General features: G+C 50.3%; 1 protein-coding gene across 24 annotated transcripts in view; it reads right to left on the bottom strand.

Moving 5' to 3' along the window:
• Positions 1 to 14672, bottom strand: part of LOC118228843 (adhesion G protein-coupled receptor L2-like) — a 69969-nt gene that overhangs the window by 20681 nt on the left and 34616 nt on the right. For 19 of the 24 annotated variants that reach the window (XR_004765548.1, XR_004765551.1, XR_004765549.1 and 16 more), the window contains exons 5-9: positions 12470 to 12484; positions 9433 to 10233; positions 3367 to 3669; positions 2578 to 2681; positions 2146 to 2331 (exon numbers count right to left, since the gene is read on the bottom strand). Coding sequence is in view for 16 of the 24 variants with exons in the window: in XM_035420328.1 (XP_035276219.1) it covers positions 2146 to 2331; positions 2578 to 2681; positions 3367 to 3669; positions 9433 to 10233; positions 12470 to 12484 (1409 nt within the window). In the remaining 8 variants the exon portion in view is untranslated. The remainder of the gene's footprint in view (positions 1 to 2145; positions 2332 to 2577; positions 2682 to 3366; positions 3670 to 9432; positions 10234 to 12469; positions 12485 to 14672) is intronic. The other 5 variants (XM_035420329.1, XM_035420331.1, XM_035420333.1 and 2 more) reach the window with 1 other exon arrangement.

The raw sequence follows: 14672 nt of genomic DNA, 5'->3' as shown, positions 1-14672 counted from the left end.
CCTACACTCCAAAACTCCCACACCCCGAAACTCCTACACCCAATAAAAAAACCCCCACACCCCAAAACTCCTACACCCCAAAACCCCTATACCCCAAAACCACCACACCCCTACTCACTAAAACTCCCACACCCCAAAACCTCTATACCCCAAACCCCCTACACCCCAAAACTCCTAAATCATAAAACCACCACACCCCACGCACTAAAACTCCCACACCCCAAAACCTCTATACGCCAAACCCCCTACACCCCAAAACTCCTAAGTCATAAAACCACCACACCCCAAAAACCCCACACCCCAAAACTCCCATACTCAAAACTCCCATACCCCAAAACCCCTACACCCCACACCCCAAAAATTGCACACCCCAAAACTCTTACTCCCCAAAACACCTACACCCCAAAACTTCCATACCCCTAAACCACTTCACCCCAAAACTCCCACACCCCAAAAGTCCTACACCCCAAAGCCTGAAAGCCAATCCCCCACACCCCAAACTCACGCACTCACACATATGCGTGCACACACACACACACACACACACACACACACACTTCCTAAATGCTACACAATGGTATCAGTTGTTCTTTTAATGTTAAGACCATTATATTATTGAACCTCTTTCATGTTTGTGCTGCTATTATATTATTTTGCTTCTCATCTCTTTTATTGATTTTATTTGTTCTTTCATGCCTTTCATCCCTGCCCATGACGTGCGGTTCTGTTTTACTGTGGGAACACTGATCCCTTTTCAGCTGCGTGCCCACCCCATGTGACCACACATTACACTAACCCTACCCCAACTCAATATGCATACAACACAAAGAAAATATACATTACAGGCATTTGGCAGACGCTCTTATCCAGAGCGGCGTACAACAAAGTGTATAACCATAACCAGGAACAAGTATGACGAAAACCCTAGAGAGAAGTACCGGTCCAAGTGCAGGGAACAACCGCGTAGTTCAATTTGGATCCTGAAGGTTAAACTGATTAACACTAACACAACGAGAACACTAAATATAAATCTGGCATCAAACACAGGAGCATACACTTCCAAAACAGATGCACAGCATCTGTTCAAGGTGTGAGAAAAAATCAAACTGTGTCACATGGTGCGTCATGTGACTCACGTCTTATGACAACAACACTACCCCGTCCAGCTGGAAGCCCAGTCAGGGCCTGGATTTAAAACAGACATGCAAAGAGAGTGAACAGAAATGGCACTCAGCAGTGGAGACCACGCTAACAGGTCCGTTTTGTCAGGCTAATGTTTGTAAATGTTGAGCCCTGCAGTTATAAGACACAACCAGCTCATCGGTGTGTATGTCACAACGCCAGTTTGAAAAAATCTCATCCATACGAACATATAACAGAGCCTGCCACCAGCCAATCGCTTTCAGCGCTGAAATACTTAATGGAAGAGCTGAGACATCTTCTCTGCTTGTATGTTGAGTCTACAACATAATGTTATAAAAACATGATGATTCAAGCTGATGAGAAAACACCGCTCCCCAGCGGCAGCAGCGTTTTCTCAATTCACCAGGGCGCTGTTTCTTTAAGTGTTTTAAATGCAACTTCTGCAAATATTTATCAGGTAAAAGAAATTGAAGTTGATGTGAAAACAAGCAAGATGGAATCAGTGGGTTAGGAGTTCAGCAACTGGAACTGGAATTCAGGGATGTGCTTTATTTCCCCCAGGGTGACAGTGTGGGGTTTGAGGATGTGCTTTAGGTACCCCAGGGTGACAGTGTGGGGTTTGGGGATGTGCTTTAGGTACCCCAGGGTGACAGTGTGGGGTTTGGGGATGTGCTTTAGGTACCCCAGGGTGACAGTGTGGGGTACGGGGGGGTGCTTTAGGTACCCCAGGGTGACAGTGTGGGGTATGGGGGGGTGCTTTATGTCCCCCAGGGTGACAGTGTGGGGTATGAGGGGGTGCTTTATGTCCTACAGGGTGACAGTGTGGGGTTTGGGGGGGTGCTTTATGTCCCCAAGGGTGACAGTGTGGGGTTTGGGGGGGTGCTTTATATCCCCCTGGGTGACAGTGTGGGGTATGGGGGGGTGCTTTATGTCCTACAGGGTGACAGTGTGGGGTATGGGGGGGTGCTTTATGTCCTAAGGAACCGAGGGGGCGGGGCCTACCTTGTTGAAGCTCCGCCCAGCCGAGTCCTTCTCGCTGGGCCGCAGGTCCTGCAGCTGAGCATCCAGGACGTCCACCAGCTGCTCCATGAGGCGCACGGAGGAGCTCACGTCCCCTGCAAATATGGGGCCCTTGGTGTGTTTGGCCAGCTCATTGGCCAGACTCGCTGCGTTCTCCCCGCTCCGGATCTGTGTGAGCGACGCGGGGCATTACACTGTTACACACACACACATGCGCGCACACACACACACACACACTCACACACGTGCACACACACACACACACACTCACACACACACATGCACACACGCACACACACACTCTCACACACACACTCACACACGCGCACACACACACACTCACACTCACACACTCTCACACACTCACGCACACACACACACGCACTCACTCACTCACTCACACATGTGACTGACCTTCTGGTCCACCTGGCTGACCCAGTGAGATGTGCAGTTGCTGAGGTCAGGACCCTTCTGGCTCCACGTACCTGTGACCCTCGTACACTGGAAGGAGGCTGTACCTGAGAGAGAGAGGGAGAGACAGAGGGGAAGAGAGAGAGGGGGGGGGAGGGAGAGAGGGAAGGGGAGAGAGAGTGCAAGAGGAAGATAGAGATGAGAGAGGGAGAGAGATGAGGGGGAAAGAGATGTATAGTGTTAGCATGAGTGTGTCATGAACCTCATAAGTATAGAAAAACGTGTGTGTGAGTGAGTGAGTGAGTGTGTGTGTGTGTGAGTGAGTGTGTGTGAGTATGGGTGTGTGTGTGCGTGTGTGTGAGTGTGCGTGTGTGTGTATAAGTGTGTGTGTGGGTGTGTGTGTGTGTGTATAAGTGTGTGTGTGTGTGTGTGTGTATAAGTGTGTGTGTGGGTGTGTGTGTGTGTGTATAAGTGTGTGTGTGTGTGTGTGTGTATAAGTGTGTGTGTGTGTGCGTGTGTGCGCGTGTGTATAAGTGTGTGTGTGTGTGCGTGTGTATAAGTGTGTGTGTCTGTATAAGTGTGTGAGTGTGCGTGTGTGTGTGTGTGTGTATAAGTGTGTGTGTGTCTGTATAAGTGTGTGTATAAGTGTGTGTGCGTGCGTGTGTATAAGTGTGTGTGTCTGTATAAGTGTGTGAGTGTGCGTGTGTGTGTGTGTGTGTATAAGTGTGTGTGTATAAGTGTGTGTGTGTGTGTGTGTGTATAAGTGTGCGTGTGTGTGTGGGTGTGCGGTACCTCGGGTGCCCTTGGGGCAGGGCCTCTCCACAGACACGCCCCTCTGTGTTTGGGGCCAGGCGATGCCCCGCCTCTGCACCGCCTCACATACGCGTTCGGGGAGCGGGTGGGACCTGGGCGGGGGTGGGGCCATGGGGTCCAGCTCCAGGGGCGGGGGCTTTGGGCCCTGGCTCGCCTCCTTCGGCCCGGAAGTGGGCGTGGTTCTGAAGGGGACTCGGTAGGCGGGCATTGAAGTTGTCGTGGTTACAGGGGGTGTGGTTTCGGGAAGTTCAGACGTTACCGGAGTCTCTGAAGCAGTGGGCACTGTGGGGGGGGGGGGGGGACAGGAAAGGCCAAAGTTCACCAGGTCCTGCATAATGGGACCGTAAAGGAGAGGGAGCCCTGGCCCAGGTTTTAGGACTCAGCAGATACACAGTAAGTATTCCAGACTGGCTCAGGCAATCAGCTGGCTCAAGACCTCCTAACATTTATGGAAAATAAGCACAGAACCATTACTGAAGCATTGTGTGTGTGTGTCTGAGTGAGTGTGTGTGTGTGTGTCTGAGTGTGTGTGAGTGCGTGTTCGTGCCTGAGCAAAGTTCAGGGTTAAGACCGGCTCTGAGCTCAGGGTTAAGACCGGCTCTGAGCTCAGGGTTAAGACCGGCTCTGAGCTCAGGGTTAGGACCGGCTCTGAGCTCAGGGTTAAGACCGGCTCTGAGCTCAGGGTTAGGACCGGCTCTGAGCTCAGGGTTAGGACCGGCTCTGAGCTCAGGGTTAGGACCGGCTCTGAGCTCAGGATTAGGATCATAATAAAGGCAGAAACAGTGCACAGGGCCTGTTGCCATGTGCACCTGCCGTACGCCCCACAGTCACTCCCTGTTCCTTACAGCACAGACCATCTCCCAGTCACGGATCACTGGGGGCTTCCATGGTTACCCAGTGCGCTGGTCAGGGCGAGAGAGTGGAAGGCGGGTCGTAACTCTGTGCAAGGCTCCTGTTTTCCCCAGCAGCCAATCAGACGCTGCCGAGGCGTGGCTGCAGTTTCACACGGTGGGGGGTGACAGCCTGAAACCTCCCTCAGCACTGCGTGTGTGTGTGTGAGAGAGGGTGTGTGTGTGTATGTGTGTGTGTGTGTGTGTGAGAGAGGGTGTGTGTAGGTGTGTGTGTGCGCACATGGGCGAAAAACACAGGACAGTGAGAAATTAGCACGCTGGTGTGTGATTGGGCCCAGTGTGGTAGCCGTGGAGACAGCCTCTGATTGGTAGCAGGACAGCCGTTAAAAGCAGTGGAGCATGCTGGGGTGGGGTGCGGTGGGGGTGGGGGGGCGGTGACAGCATAAAACAGCCAGCAGGTCCTGGGGCCATTAATGCTCGTCCTGCAGGCACAGAGAGGGCCTGTCCCACAGCCTGCACACGCTCTATTTAACATCCGTACCCCTGTATGAGCGTGAGGAAGGAGGGGGGATCTGTGCCCCCCGCCACACCCCCGGGGACCCACACATCACGCCCCACGCAGGAGTCTGCCCAGAAACCAGGCAGTTTGAGCCGTAACCGAGCGACAGGGCAGCCACCAGACACCAGGATGATTACACCGCTGCCGTCGCCGTGGCGATAACGGCTGTGTCTCCAAACGAACCGCGTTCCTCTCAGCACCTGGAGAGACTGCATCACATTAAAGATCGAGGGGAGCAGATTGGATTCTGGGGTCTCCCTGCCCCCCCCAGTTTCAGCTCTTACTTCTCGCCATGTCCAGCAGTTTGTGCACTCCTCGTTTCACCAGTGACCATGGCAACATAAAAACAACATAGTTACAGAAGAGTAGGCGTATGAAATTATGATTTGATATGATTTGGATGATAACTCAGTTATCTAGGGAGACAACTCAAATAATATTTAAATGAATATCACTCATATAATGATAAGAAGGGTTTAAATATCAGCATGCACTAAAACGCAAATATATCTTCATAAACTCAGAATATTATATTAAAAACCCTGTGAGATTGGCTTTAAGGCTCCCGATACTGCCCAGTCAAAACTCGCTCATCTGCCCATTGACTGGAGCCGAAGGACACATCTGCACTGTGGCCACACCCACTCAGCTGTAGCCACACCCACCCAGCTTTGGCCACACCCACTCAGCTGTAGCCACACCCACCCTGCTTTGGCCACACCCACCCTGCTTTGGCCACACCCACCCAGCTGCAGCCACACCCACCCACCCACCCAATAGAAATGCAGTCTGTCTGACTCAGTCTGTCTCAAACTCACAGCTTTTCTGAGGCATGTTGGTGAGCTATTCTGATTCATATAATTGGTGTTGTTTTCACACCCATGCTCTCATATACAGGGAAATCTATTGACTATACATCACCTATATAAATGCCAAGCACTATAGCATGACAGGAAAATAAATAAAAAACCCACTCAGTCAACCTCGCGAAAAAAGAAAGATCATTTTCTTCACCCACATTCTGGCCTCTGACAGGAAATACCCTGTTTTATAAGGAAGTGAATTCTGCTGTTTTACCGTCTCATGTGCTTATGGAATACAGCATGTTCATGACACCCCCTAGTGCTTATGGCATTCCTAAGTGCTTAGGGAATTCCCAAGTCATTTATCATTTCAAAATTGAAAAATTTAAATCCTAAATTAATTTTAATTAATTATTTTTTACATGTTTGTTTACAGCTTAGCCCATACATTAGTGTTTATATTTAAAGAGAAATAAACAAGTAGGGCTATTCTGTTGAAAACAAAGTCAGTTATTTGAAAGCGGACAATATTGTTAATCTATTTTATCGCTAGTTTATTTTTAAAGCAAAATAAACAAGCCATAAGAGCTTGATTCAATCAGAAATTCCTGTGTGCCATCTCATAATTCCGACAAATCTGCATGTAGCCTAATGCTGTCGCCATTTCAAATCTCACGTCAAAACCAGATGACTTATTTTAAACGCTCAAAAATGTTCTTTTGACTACGTTAATGTGATCTAAATCAGCACTAAGAGCTGCATAATCAATCACTCACAGCCAGTGTTCAGCACAGAAACTGATTAACACAGCCAGTGTTCAGCACATAGACTGATTAACACAGCCAGTGTTCAGCACAGAGACTCAGATCAACACAGCCAGTGTTCAGCTGGGAGACAGCCTTTAGATGAAACCTCTCCAGCACATAACGAAAGGTAGCAAACACCTAAACAGTACCCACACTGATGTACAGTGTGCTCATCAGTATACAGTCAGATATAGTAACAATGTTTTCACCATTGCATTAACACTCATCGGCTGCATGCTTTTTCCTGTGTATTGGTTGAACATGTAGGCTATACAGAGTCTTGTTTGGCGCTAAATGTTTTCATTGCTGTAAATTGTGGGACAGCCACTCTATACAGTGTCTTGTTTGGCGCTTAATGTTTTCATTGCAGTAAACTGTGGGACAGCCACTCTACGCTGAAAGCATTTAGGACTCAGCTGTGCGGCACTAAAAGCATCTCAGTGCTGATTAATGATTAATGGAGAATTGACTATAGAGATAATTCACTCTCCTTATTTCAGAGCTACAAGGAGACACAACACAGGTGAGCAAACTCCATCCTCTCTCATCACGTTAAATATCAGAAGCAGATTATTAGCACTGTGTGTTAAATCAGTGATGCAATGTGGAATGTGTTTGAAATGTGTCTGTCTGTTCAGCTCTCCACCCTGGTTTCAATGTGTTATACAAAGTACCAGAAATATTTGGTGCTGCCATATCTGGTTAACATGCATGGTTGGTTGTGTTGTTAAGAAATCTGGGATTGCACAAGTTACGGGAGGTGTCGGGAAAATGAGAACTTTCTTGATATAACAGAGCGTATGAACACAAATACAACAGGCTTATGTTTTAAACCTGGGACAGACCAGAGTCCCCTGCAGTTCTACCGGATGACCAGCAGTGGCAGTGTGGAGCAGTAGAGGAAGCGCTTGACGACAGTCCAAATGTATTCCATCCACACAAAAGCTTTTATTTTAGAAATGTCAGCTGCAGCAGTACTTACTGTGAAGGGTCTTACGGGTATTTCTCAGTGAAAGAGGATGGAGTGCCTGCATTCGCTATTTTCGGGGTAATTTGCCGCGCAGTTAAAACACTAATCACACTAATCACAATGGATTTGCACCACAGCTCATTTCTGTGCTATTAACCCTGACTGCTGGAGAAGGAAACTGGCTCCTCTGCTGAAAGGTTTTTCTCCGTTTTGTTCCCCTATTATCTTGATTCTGCCGTTTGTCTTCAGCTACTTGTCCACACACGGTCACCGAAGCTTTAAATCTCTCTAAATCACCGTTCAAAATCAGAATGGAACGATTCCGCATTCCACCCGACTCGCGGTTTCATTTCAACTTAACACATGTAACTTAACACATGTGACAGGAGGCGATCTTTATCACAGTGCGCTGCAGAGCATTCTCCATACGGCTCTCACCGGGCCATTATACTGCAAGCTCGAGCATTTGCTAAAAAAATATTTGAATTTTTAATTGAAAATCATGTGCTTTGTAATTCCCTGTAATCAGAGGGTAATTAGGATAATTACACACATATATTTAAGTGTTAGGAGAGAAAGAGGGATGGCAGCACTTCTGAAGACTCGGGGCAGAACAGCTGTGCTCATGACTGATGCCCTGGCTCTTACTGAAAGATTAAGGGGTGTTAACCTGAGTGTCCTGCGCCAAAATCCCAACCAGCTCACCCTGTCTGGCCCTCTGATCACCCTCCTTTACCTGGGTCAGTTTCCCTGGGTCAGTTTCTCTGGGTCAGTTTTCCTGGGTTAGTTGCTCTGGGTCAGTTGCTCTGGGTCAGTTTCCCTGGGTCAGTTTCACCTTGGTCAGTTTCTCTGGGTCAGTTTCACCTTGGTCAGTTTCCATGGGTCAGTTTGCCTGGGTCAGTTTCTCTGGGTCAGTTTCACCACAGTCAGTTTCTCTGGGTCGGTTTCCCTGAGTCAGTTTGCCTGGGTCAGTTTCACCTTGGTCAGTTTCCATGGGTCAGTTTCTCTGGGTCAGTTTGCCTGGGTCAGTTTCACCTTGGTCAGTTTCTCTGGGTCAGTTTCTCTGGATCAGTTTCCCTGGGTCAGTGTCCCTGGGTCAGTTTGCCTGGGTCAGTTTCTCTGGGTCAGTTTCACCTCAGTCGGTTTCTCTGGGCCAGTTTCCCTGGGTCAGTTTCTCTAGGTCAGTTTCACCTCAGTCGGTTTCTCTGGGCCAGTTTCCCTGGGTCAGTGTCCCTGGGTCAGTTTGCCTGGGTCAGTTTCTCTGGGTCAGTTATTCTGGGCGAGCTTCCCTGGGTCAGTTTCTCTGGGTCAGTTTCCCTGGGTCAGTTTCCATGGGTCAGTTTCTCTGGGTCCGTTTTCCTGGGTCAGTTTCACCTTGGTCAGTTTCTCTGGGTCAGTTTCTCTGGATCAGTTTCCCTGGGTCAGTGTCCCTGGGTCAGTTTGCCTGGGTCAGTTTCTCTGGGTCAGTTTCACCACAGTCAGTTTCTCTGGGTCAGTTTCACCTTGGTCAGTTTCCATGGGTCAGTTTCTCTGGGTCAGTTTGCCTGGGTCAGTTTCACCTTGGTCAGTTTCTCTGGGTCAGTTTCTCTGGATCAGTTTCCCTGGGTCAGTGTCCCTGGGTCAGTTTGCCTGGGTCAGTTTCTCTGGGTCAGTTTCACCTCAGTTAGTTTCTCTGGGTCAGTTTCCCTGGGTCAGTTTCTCTAGGTCAGTTTCACCTCAGTCAGTTTCTCTGGGTCAGTTTCTCTAGGTCAGTTTCACCTCAGTCAGTTTCTCTGGGTCAGTTTCACCTTGGTCAGTTTCTCTGGGTCAGTGTCCCTGGGTCAGCTATCACCCTTTCTCATAGTTCATGTCTGACTCAACTCCTTCGGCTCACACCAGCCTTCACCGAGCTCATGTTGATCGGTGAGAAAACGTTGGGTCAAATAGGTGGGTTTATGGCTCCGAACTGCACTGCTCTCACCGGGCTTAAAGAACCCGTGACGGAGTGAAATTCTGCAGGTGAGACTACCTGGGACTAGACCCAGGACATGAACGTTAAAAACATCCCGCTCCTTACCGTGTGCAGGGTCAGGAGGGCCAAACTCCAGGTTGTACTTCAGTATGTAAAAGTTGTTCCAGACGTACAGCTGGTTGTCCCGGGGGTTGTAATCCACAGCGGTGATGTACTGGTACTGGTTTGGGAAGGGGATGTCCAGCGCCTCCCCCAGGCCCAGCTTGGTGTTGAAGGCGTAGTCGATCAGGCTCCGCCCCCCCGGGCTCTCGTTCTCCTCGTAGGTGGAGCGGACGACGTAGAGCACGCCGCAGGCCATGAAGGCGTCGGAGGCGGAGCGCTTGTCGTAGGGCGTGTCCCAGGTGGCCTCGAAGCGGAGCGTGTAGGGGTTGAGCAGGCCCAGGACCACACGCCCGTTGTTCTGCTCGGTGGCGTAGATCACCCACAGGCCGTTCTCGTCCGCCGCCAGGTCGATGTCGGACTTGCCGCCCCAGCGGTAGGGCGAGGTGTCATGGTAGTTGGCGGCGGGGATGATGGCCTCGCCGCTCTTGACGCGCGTGCGCAGGTCGAACTTGACGATGTTGCGCGTGCGCTCCTTGTTGAAGAAGGCGGCGCCGTCGTAGACCACAAAGCCCGTCCCGTCCACGCGGTGCGGCAGCTTGTAGGCCGCCGTCTGCCGGCCGCGCCGGTACTCCTCCAGCGAGGCGTACTCCAGCAGCGTGTCCGTGCGGTACGGCGTCCACGGCATCAGGTACACCTTCTCCCCGGCCTGCAGGGGGTCCCGGCACCATGCCCCCGCCTGCTGCTCCGCCTCAAACTGGAAAGAGGGCTCCAGCACACCCCTCAGGGTCCCAGGGCAGAGGAAAACTGCCCGCAGGGACGGGGGGAGGAGGGGGGATGGGGGGAGGGGCAAAAGACAGGGCAGAATTAAAGCAAACCGAAAACGTGTACAGACCTCCATTCCCCAAAATATCTCACCACAGTTCACTGGCCAGTAAGCAAACATACACACAAATGCACCGGATGTTGGATTGTGTTTAGGGTTTAATTTAGGGTGTTGTGAAGAAGACAGATTAATCAATCTAGAGCAAGGATCGCAAAGTGCACCAGTCCTGGAGGGGGTGCTGTGACTGCAGGTTTGACATACTGGCGCCTTGGCCCTCCGGGACTGGAGGGGGTGCTGTACTGCAGGTTTGACACACTGGCGCCGTGGCCCTCCAGGACTGGAGGGGGTGCTGTGACTGCAGGTTTGACACACTGGCCGTGGCCCTCCAGGACTAGAGTTTGAGAACCCTGCTATTGAGCACATCTTAGCGCATTGCAAATGCAGCTTGCATCATGTGATATTGTTACAGGTGTTGCTGCATGGGATATTCGGTGAACAAGATGTGACCACATTATGGGATACTGTTAAATTCTGGGCTATTTTGTTACACTGTGTCCTTTTGTGAGAGCTACTGCTCTCTCTCACACACACACACACACACACGCGCACACCCAGGTACAGGAGTCGGACTGCCCTCCTGTAAATCAGAAGACTGGCAGGATTCAGCTTTTCTCCAGCTATTCTCAAGCTGCCCAAGTAAATTAATCAGAAACACAAATAGTGAAAATAATCTGGGAAATGAAATGCCTTAAAAGAGGACGGAGAAAGAAGGGGTGAAGGACGACACTTACTGCTAGGGGGGCAGGGCCTATGGAAGGAAAAGAGGGTCATGGGTAGGAGGGGTTTATGGGTAGGAGGGGGTTATGGGTAGGAGAGGTTATGGGTAGGAGGGGGTTATGGGTAGGAGAGGGTGATGGGTATAAAGGGGTTATGGGTAGGAAGGGGATTATGGGTAGGAGAGGGTCATGGGTAGGAGGGGATTATGGGTAGGAGGGGGTAATGGGTAGGAGAGGGTTATGGGTAGGAAGGGGTTATGGGAATGAAGGGGTTATGGGTAGGAGGGGATTATGGGTAGGAGGGGATTATGGGTAGGAGGGGGCTATGGGTATGAAGGGGTTTCAGCACTGAGCTGCATAAGAACTAGAAAGGAAACGTGCTCACATGGTTCCATTTGATAGTCCCACCTGTAGCACACGGCCTTATACACAGACGGTGGTGGTGGGTTGGCTCATTTGTGTGACTCTGGCAGAAACCCACGGTGACAGCTTACCGGGCTAGCAGCAGCTCTACGGGACTTAAAAACATCTGTGGGCATCTGTGATGACCGACCGTCAGTGTAGCTGATGGTAATCACAGTGTCAACCGAGGTTCTGCCCTATGCTACGATGCTACGTGTGAACTAACTGACTTAGCTGGCTAACAAAGCTAGCTAATGTATTACAAATTAAATGGTAAATGGACTGCATTTATATAGCGCTATTATCCAAAGCGCTTTACAATTGATGCCTCTCATTCGCCAGAGCAGTTAGGGATTAGGGGTTAGGTGTCTTGCTCAAGGACACTTCGACATGCCCAGGGCGGGGTTTGAACTGGCAACCCTCCGACTGCCAGACAATCGGTCTTACCTCCTGAGCTATGTCGCCCCCAAATTAGCAGCTGTCGCTAACAACAAATTACAACGGCGGCCATTACACTGTGCAAAAGGGACAAGCTGACCTCGTTCATGTGAAAACCACATGGGCCAATCCGAGAAAAAAACCATGGTCCGTTGAAAAAGCGCCATTTTGAGAAGGCAGTTTCCTTTCTAGTTCTTATACAGTTCATTGGGTTCTGGGGTCTGTAATTATGTGGGGGTGGGGGGGCTGAGAGGAAGAAAATGCTCTAGAAACTACCTGGACATGCTGGGGAGGAGGTGCAGACTCAGGCAAGACAACATCAGGAGAGCACACCCCCTATGGGTGGGGAAGAATAATTACAGGCAAGAGCACCCCCTATGGGTAGGGAAGAATATAAACAGGAAAGAAGACAGCGCCTCCTAGGGGTGGGGAAGAATAACAGGACAGAGCGTTCTCTGGGGGGCGGTGGCCTCCTTATATGCCCGTTTCATTTGAGCGACATTAGGCATCTACAGAGGGGGCGGGGTCATAACACCACAGAGGGCAGGGGAATGGCATATGCCACGAAAAAGGGAGCTCGGGATCGAAGGATGCCATTTACCTTTCTGTTCCACTTCTATTTTAAGCATTGGGAAAGAGAGAGAGATCGAGAGAGAGATAGAGAGGAAAAGAGTGCAAGGAAGAGATTAACATGAATCAAAGAGTCATCTCCACGGTAACACGCAGTAACACACGTTAGCAGACAGAGAGGGCGGGGGCCCACTTTTAGGGAGAGGAGAGAGAGGGAAGGGGGAGGGGGAGGAAAAGAGAAAGACAATGAGGCGTCAGACCTGTGATGTGGAGAGAAAGGGTTACAGGTGTGTGAGTGTGTGTGTGTGTGTGTGTGAGAGTGTGAGAGTGTGTGTGTGTGTGAGAGTGTGTGAGAGTGTGAGAGTGTGTGTGTGTGTGAGAGTGTGTGAGAGAGTGCGTGTGTCTGTGTGTGTGTGTGTGAGAGTGTGAGTGAGTGTGAGTGAGTGCGTGTGTGTGAGAGTGTGAGTGAGTGAGTGCGTGTCTGTGTTTGTGTGTGAGAGTGTGAGTGAGTGAGTGTGTGTGTCTGTGTGTGTGTGTGAGATTGTGTGTGTCTGTGTGTGTGAGAGTGTGTGTGTGTGAGTGCGTGTGTCTGTGTGTGTGAGTGAGTGAGTGCGTGTGAGAGTGTGTGTGTGTGAGTGTGTGTGAGAGTGTGTGTGTGTGTGTGTGTGTGTGTGAGAGTGTGTGTGTGAGTGTGAGTGTGTGAGAGTGTGTGTGTGTGTGTGTGTGAGAGTATCTGTGTGTGAGTGTGAGAGTGTGTGTGTGTGTTTGTGTGTGAGAGTGTGTGTGTGTGAGTGTGTGTGAGAGTGTGTGTGTGTGAGTGTGAGTGAGTGCGTGTGTCTGTGTGTGTGTGTGAGAGTGTGTGTGTAGCCCCAGGCTGATGATAGCTGAGCGGGAGAGGTGTGTGTGTGTGAGAGTATGTGCGTGTGTCTGTGTGTGAGAGTGTGAGTGAGTGTGTGCGTGTGTCTGTGTGTGAGAGTGTGTGTGCATGTGTGTGTGAGTGCATGCATATGTGAGTGAGTGTGTGTATGTGTGTGTGTGTGTGTGTTCATGTAGGACAGAAGCAAAAAGGAGCTGTTCACCTCTAGACCCTCACCGTGATTGGCTGCTCTAAAATATAGGCATAACCTCCAATCCCGATTGGATGCTATTGGTTATATCCAACCTTGTAATTGGTCGGTGCAATAGACTGGTTTTAAAATATGTAATTATGACTGGCTGCTGTGGTGTACGCCTCACAGTGCGATGCGTCTGTGCAGTATCTCAGTCAGACTGGCTGCTCTGGTGTACGCCTCACAGTGTGAGGGGTCTGTGCAGAATCTCAGTCATACTGGCTGCTCTGGTGTACGCTTCACAGTGTGAGGGGTCTGTGCAGTATCTCAGTCAGACTGGCTGCTCTGGTGTACGCCTCACAGTGTGAGGGGTCTGTGCAGTATCTCAGTCAGACTGGCTGCTCTGGTGTACGCCTCACAGTGTGAGGGGTCTGTGCAGTATCTCAGTCAGACTGGCTGCTCTGGTGTACGCCTCACAGTGTGAGGGGTCTGTGCAGTATCTCAGTCATACTGGCTGCTCTGGTGTACGCCTCACAGTGTGAGGGGTCTGTGCAGTATCTCAGTCATACTGGCTGCTCTGGTGTACGCCTCACAGTGTGAGGGGTCTGTGCAGTATCTCAGTCAGACTGGCTGCTCTGGTGTACGCCTCACAGTGTGAGGGGTCTGTGCAGAATCTCAGTCAGACTGGCTGCTGTGCTGGAAGCGGAACCACGTTTTTACCAGTGTAACATCCAGGTTTATAATCTTTCATTCCCATTTTTGCAGATGGCTTTAAAAGCAGAGTGAGACAGGCTTTTAGTGGAGTGGAGCGTGCAATTTCACAGAATTAAAATTAGCCAATCAGGTGGTAACAAACTGGCCCTTTCTGAGAAGTCTTTTAAACTGATGGACTAGTGAGCTGATCGATGATTTCAGCTGAAACGCACAAAACCTTCGAAATCCGGCTCGCACAAACAGTCCAATAATGGATGAACACCAAAATATTTAGCAAGTAAATTTACTAAAAGCTCCAGTCATTAAATATTTAAGATACGTGTAAGAGGAGGAGGAGGCTGAGAGAGAAGAGAGCAGTGTTATTTTCAGTCCGCACCACTAAAAGCCTTATTGACAGGAGGAGCCCGGCCTCCGAGCCGTCAGAGAGAGAGAGAGCGCTCCCCGGGCGGGCGGAGAAGCGTCTCTGATATA

Source organism: Anguilla anguilla, chromosome 6, assembly GCF_013347855.1.
Source record: "Anguilla anguilla isolate fAngAng1 chromosome 6, fAngAng1.pri, whole genome shotgun sequence".
Taxonomy (NCBI): Eukaryota; Metazoa; Chordata; class Actinopteri; order Anguilliformes; family Anguillidae; genus Anguilla; species Anguilla anguilla.
This window is presented reverse-complemented; position numbering and strand designations above follow the sequence as displayed.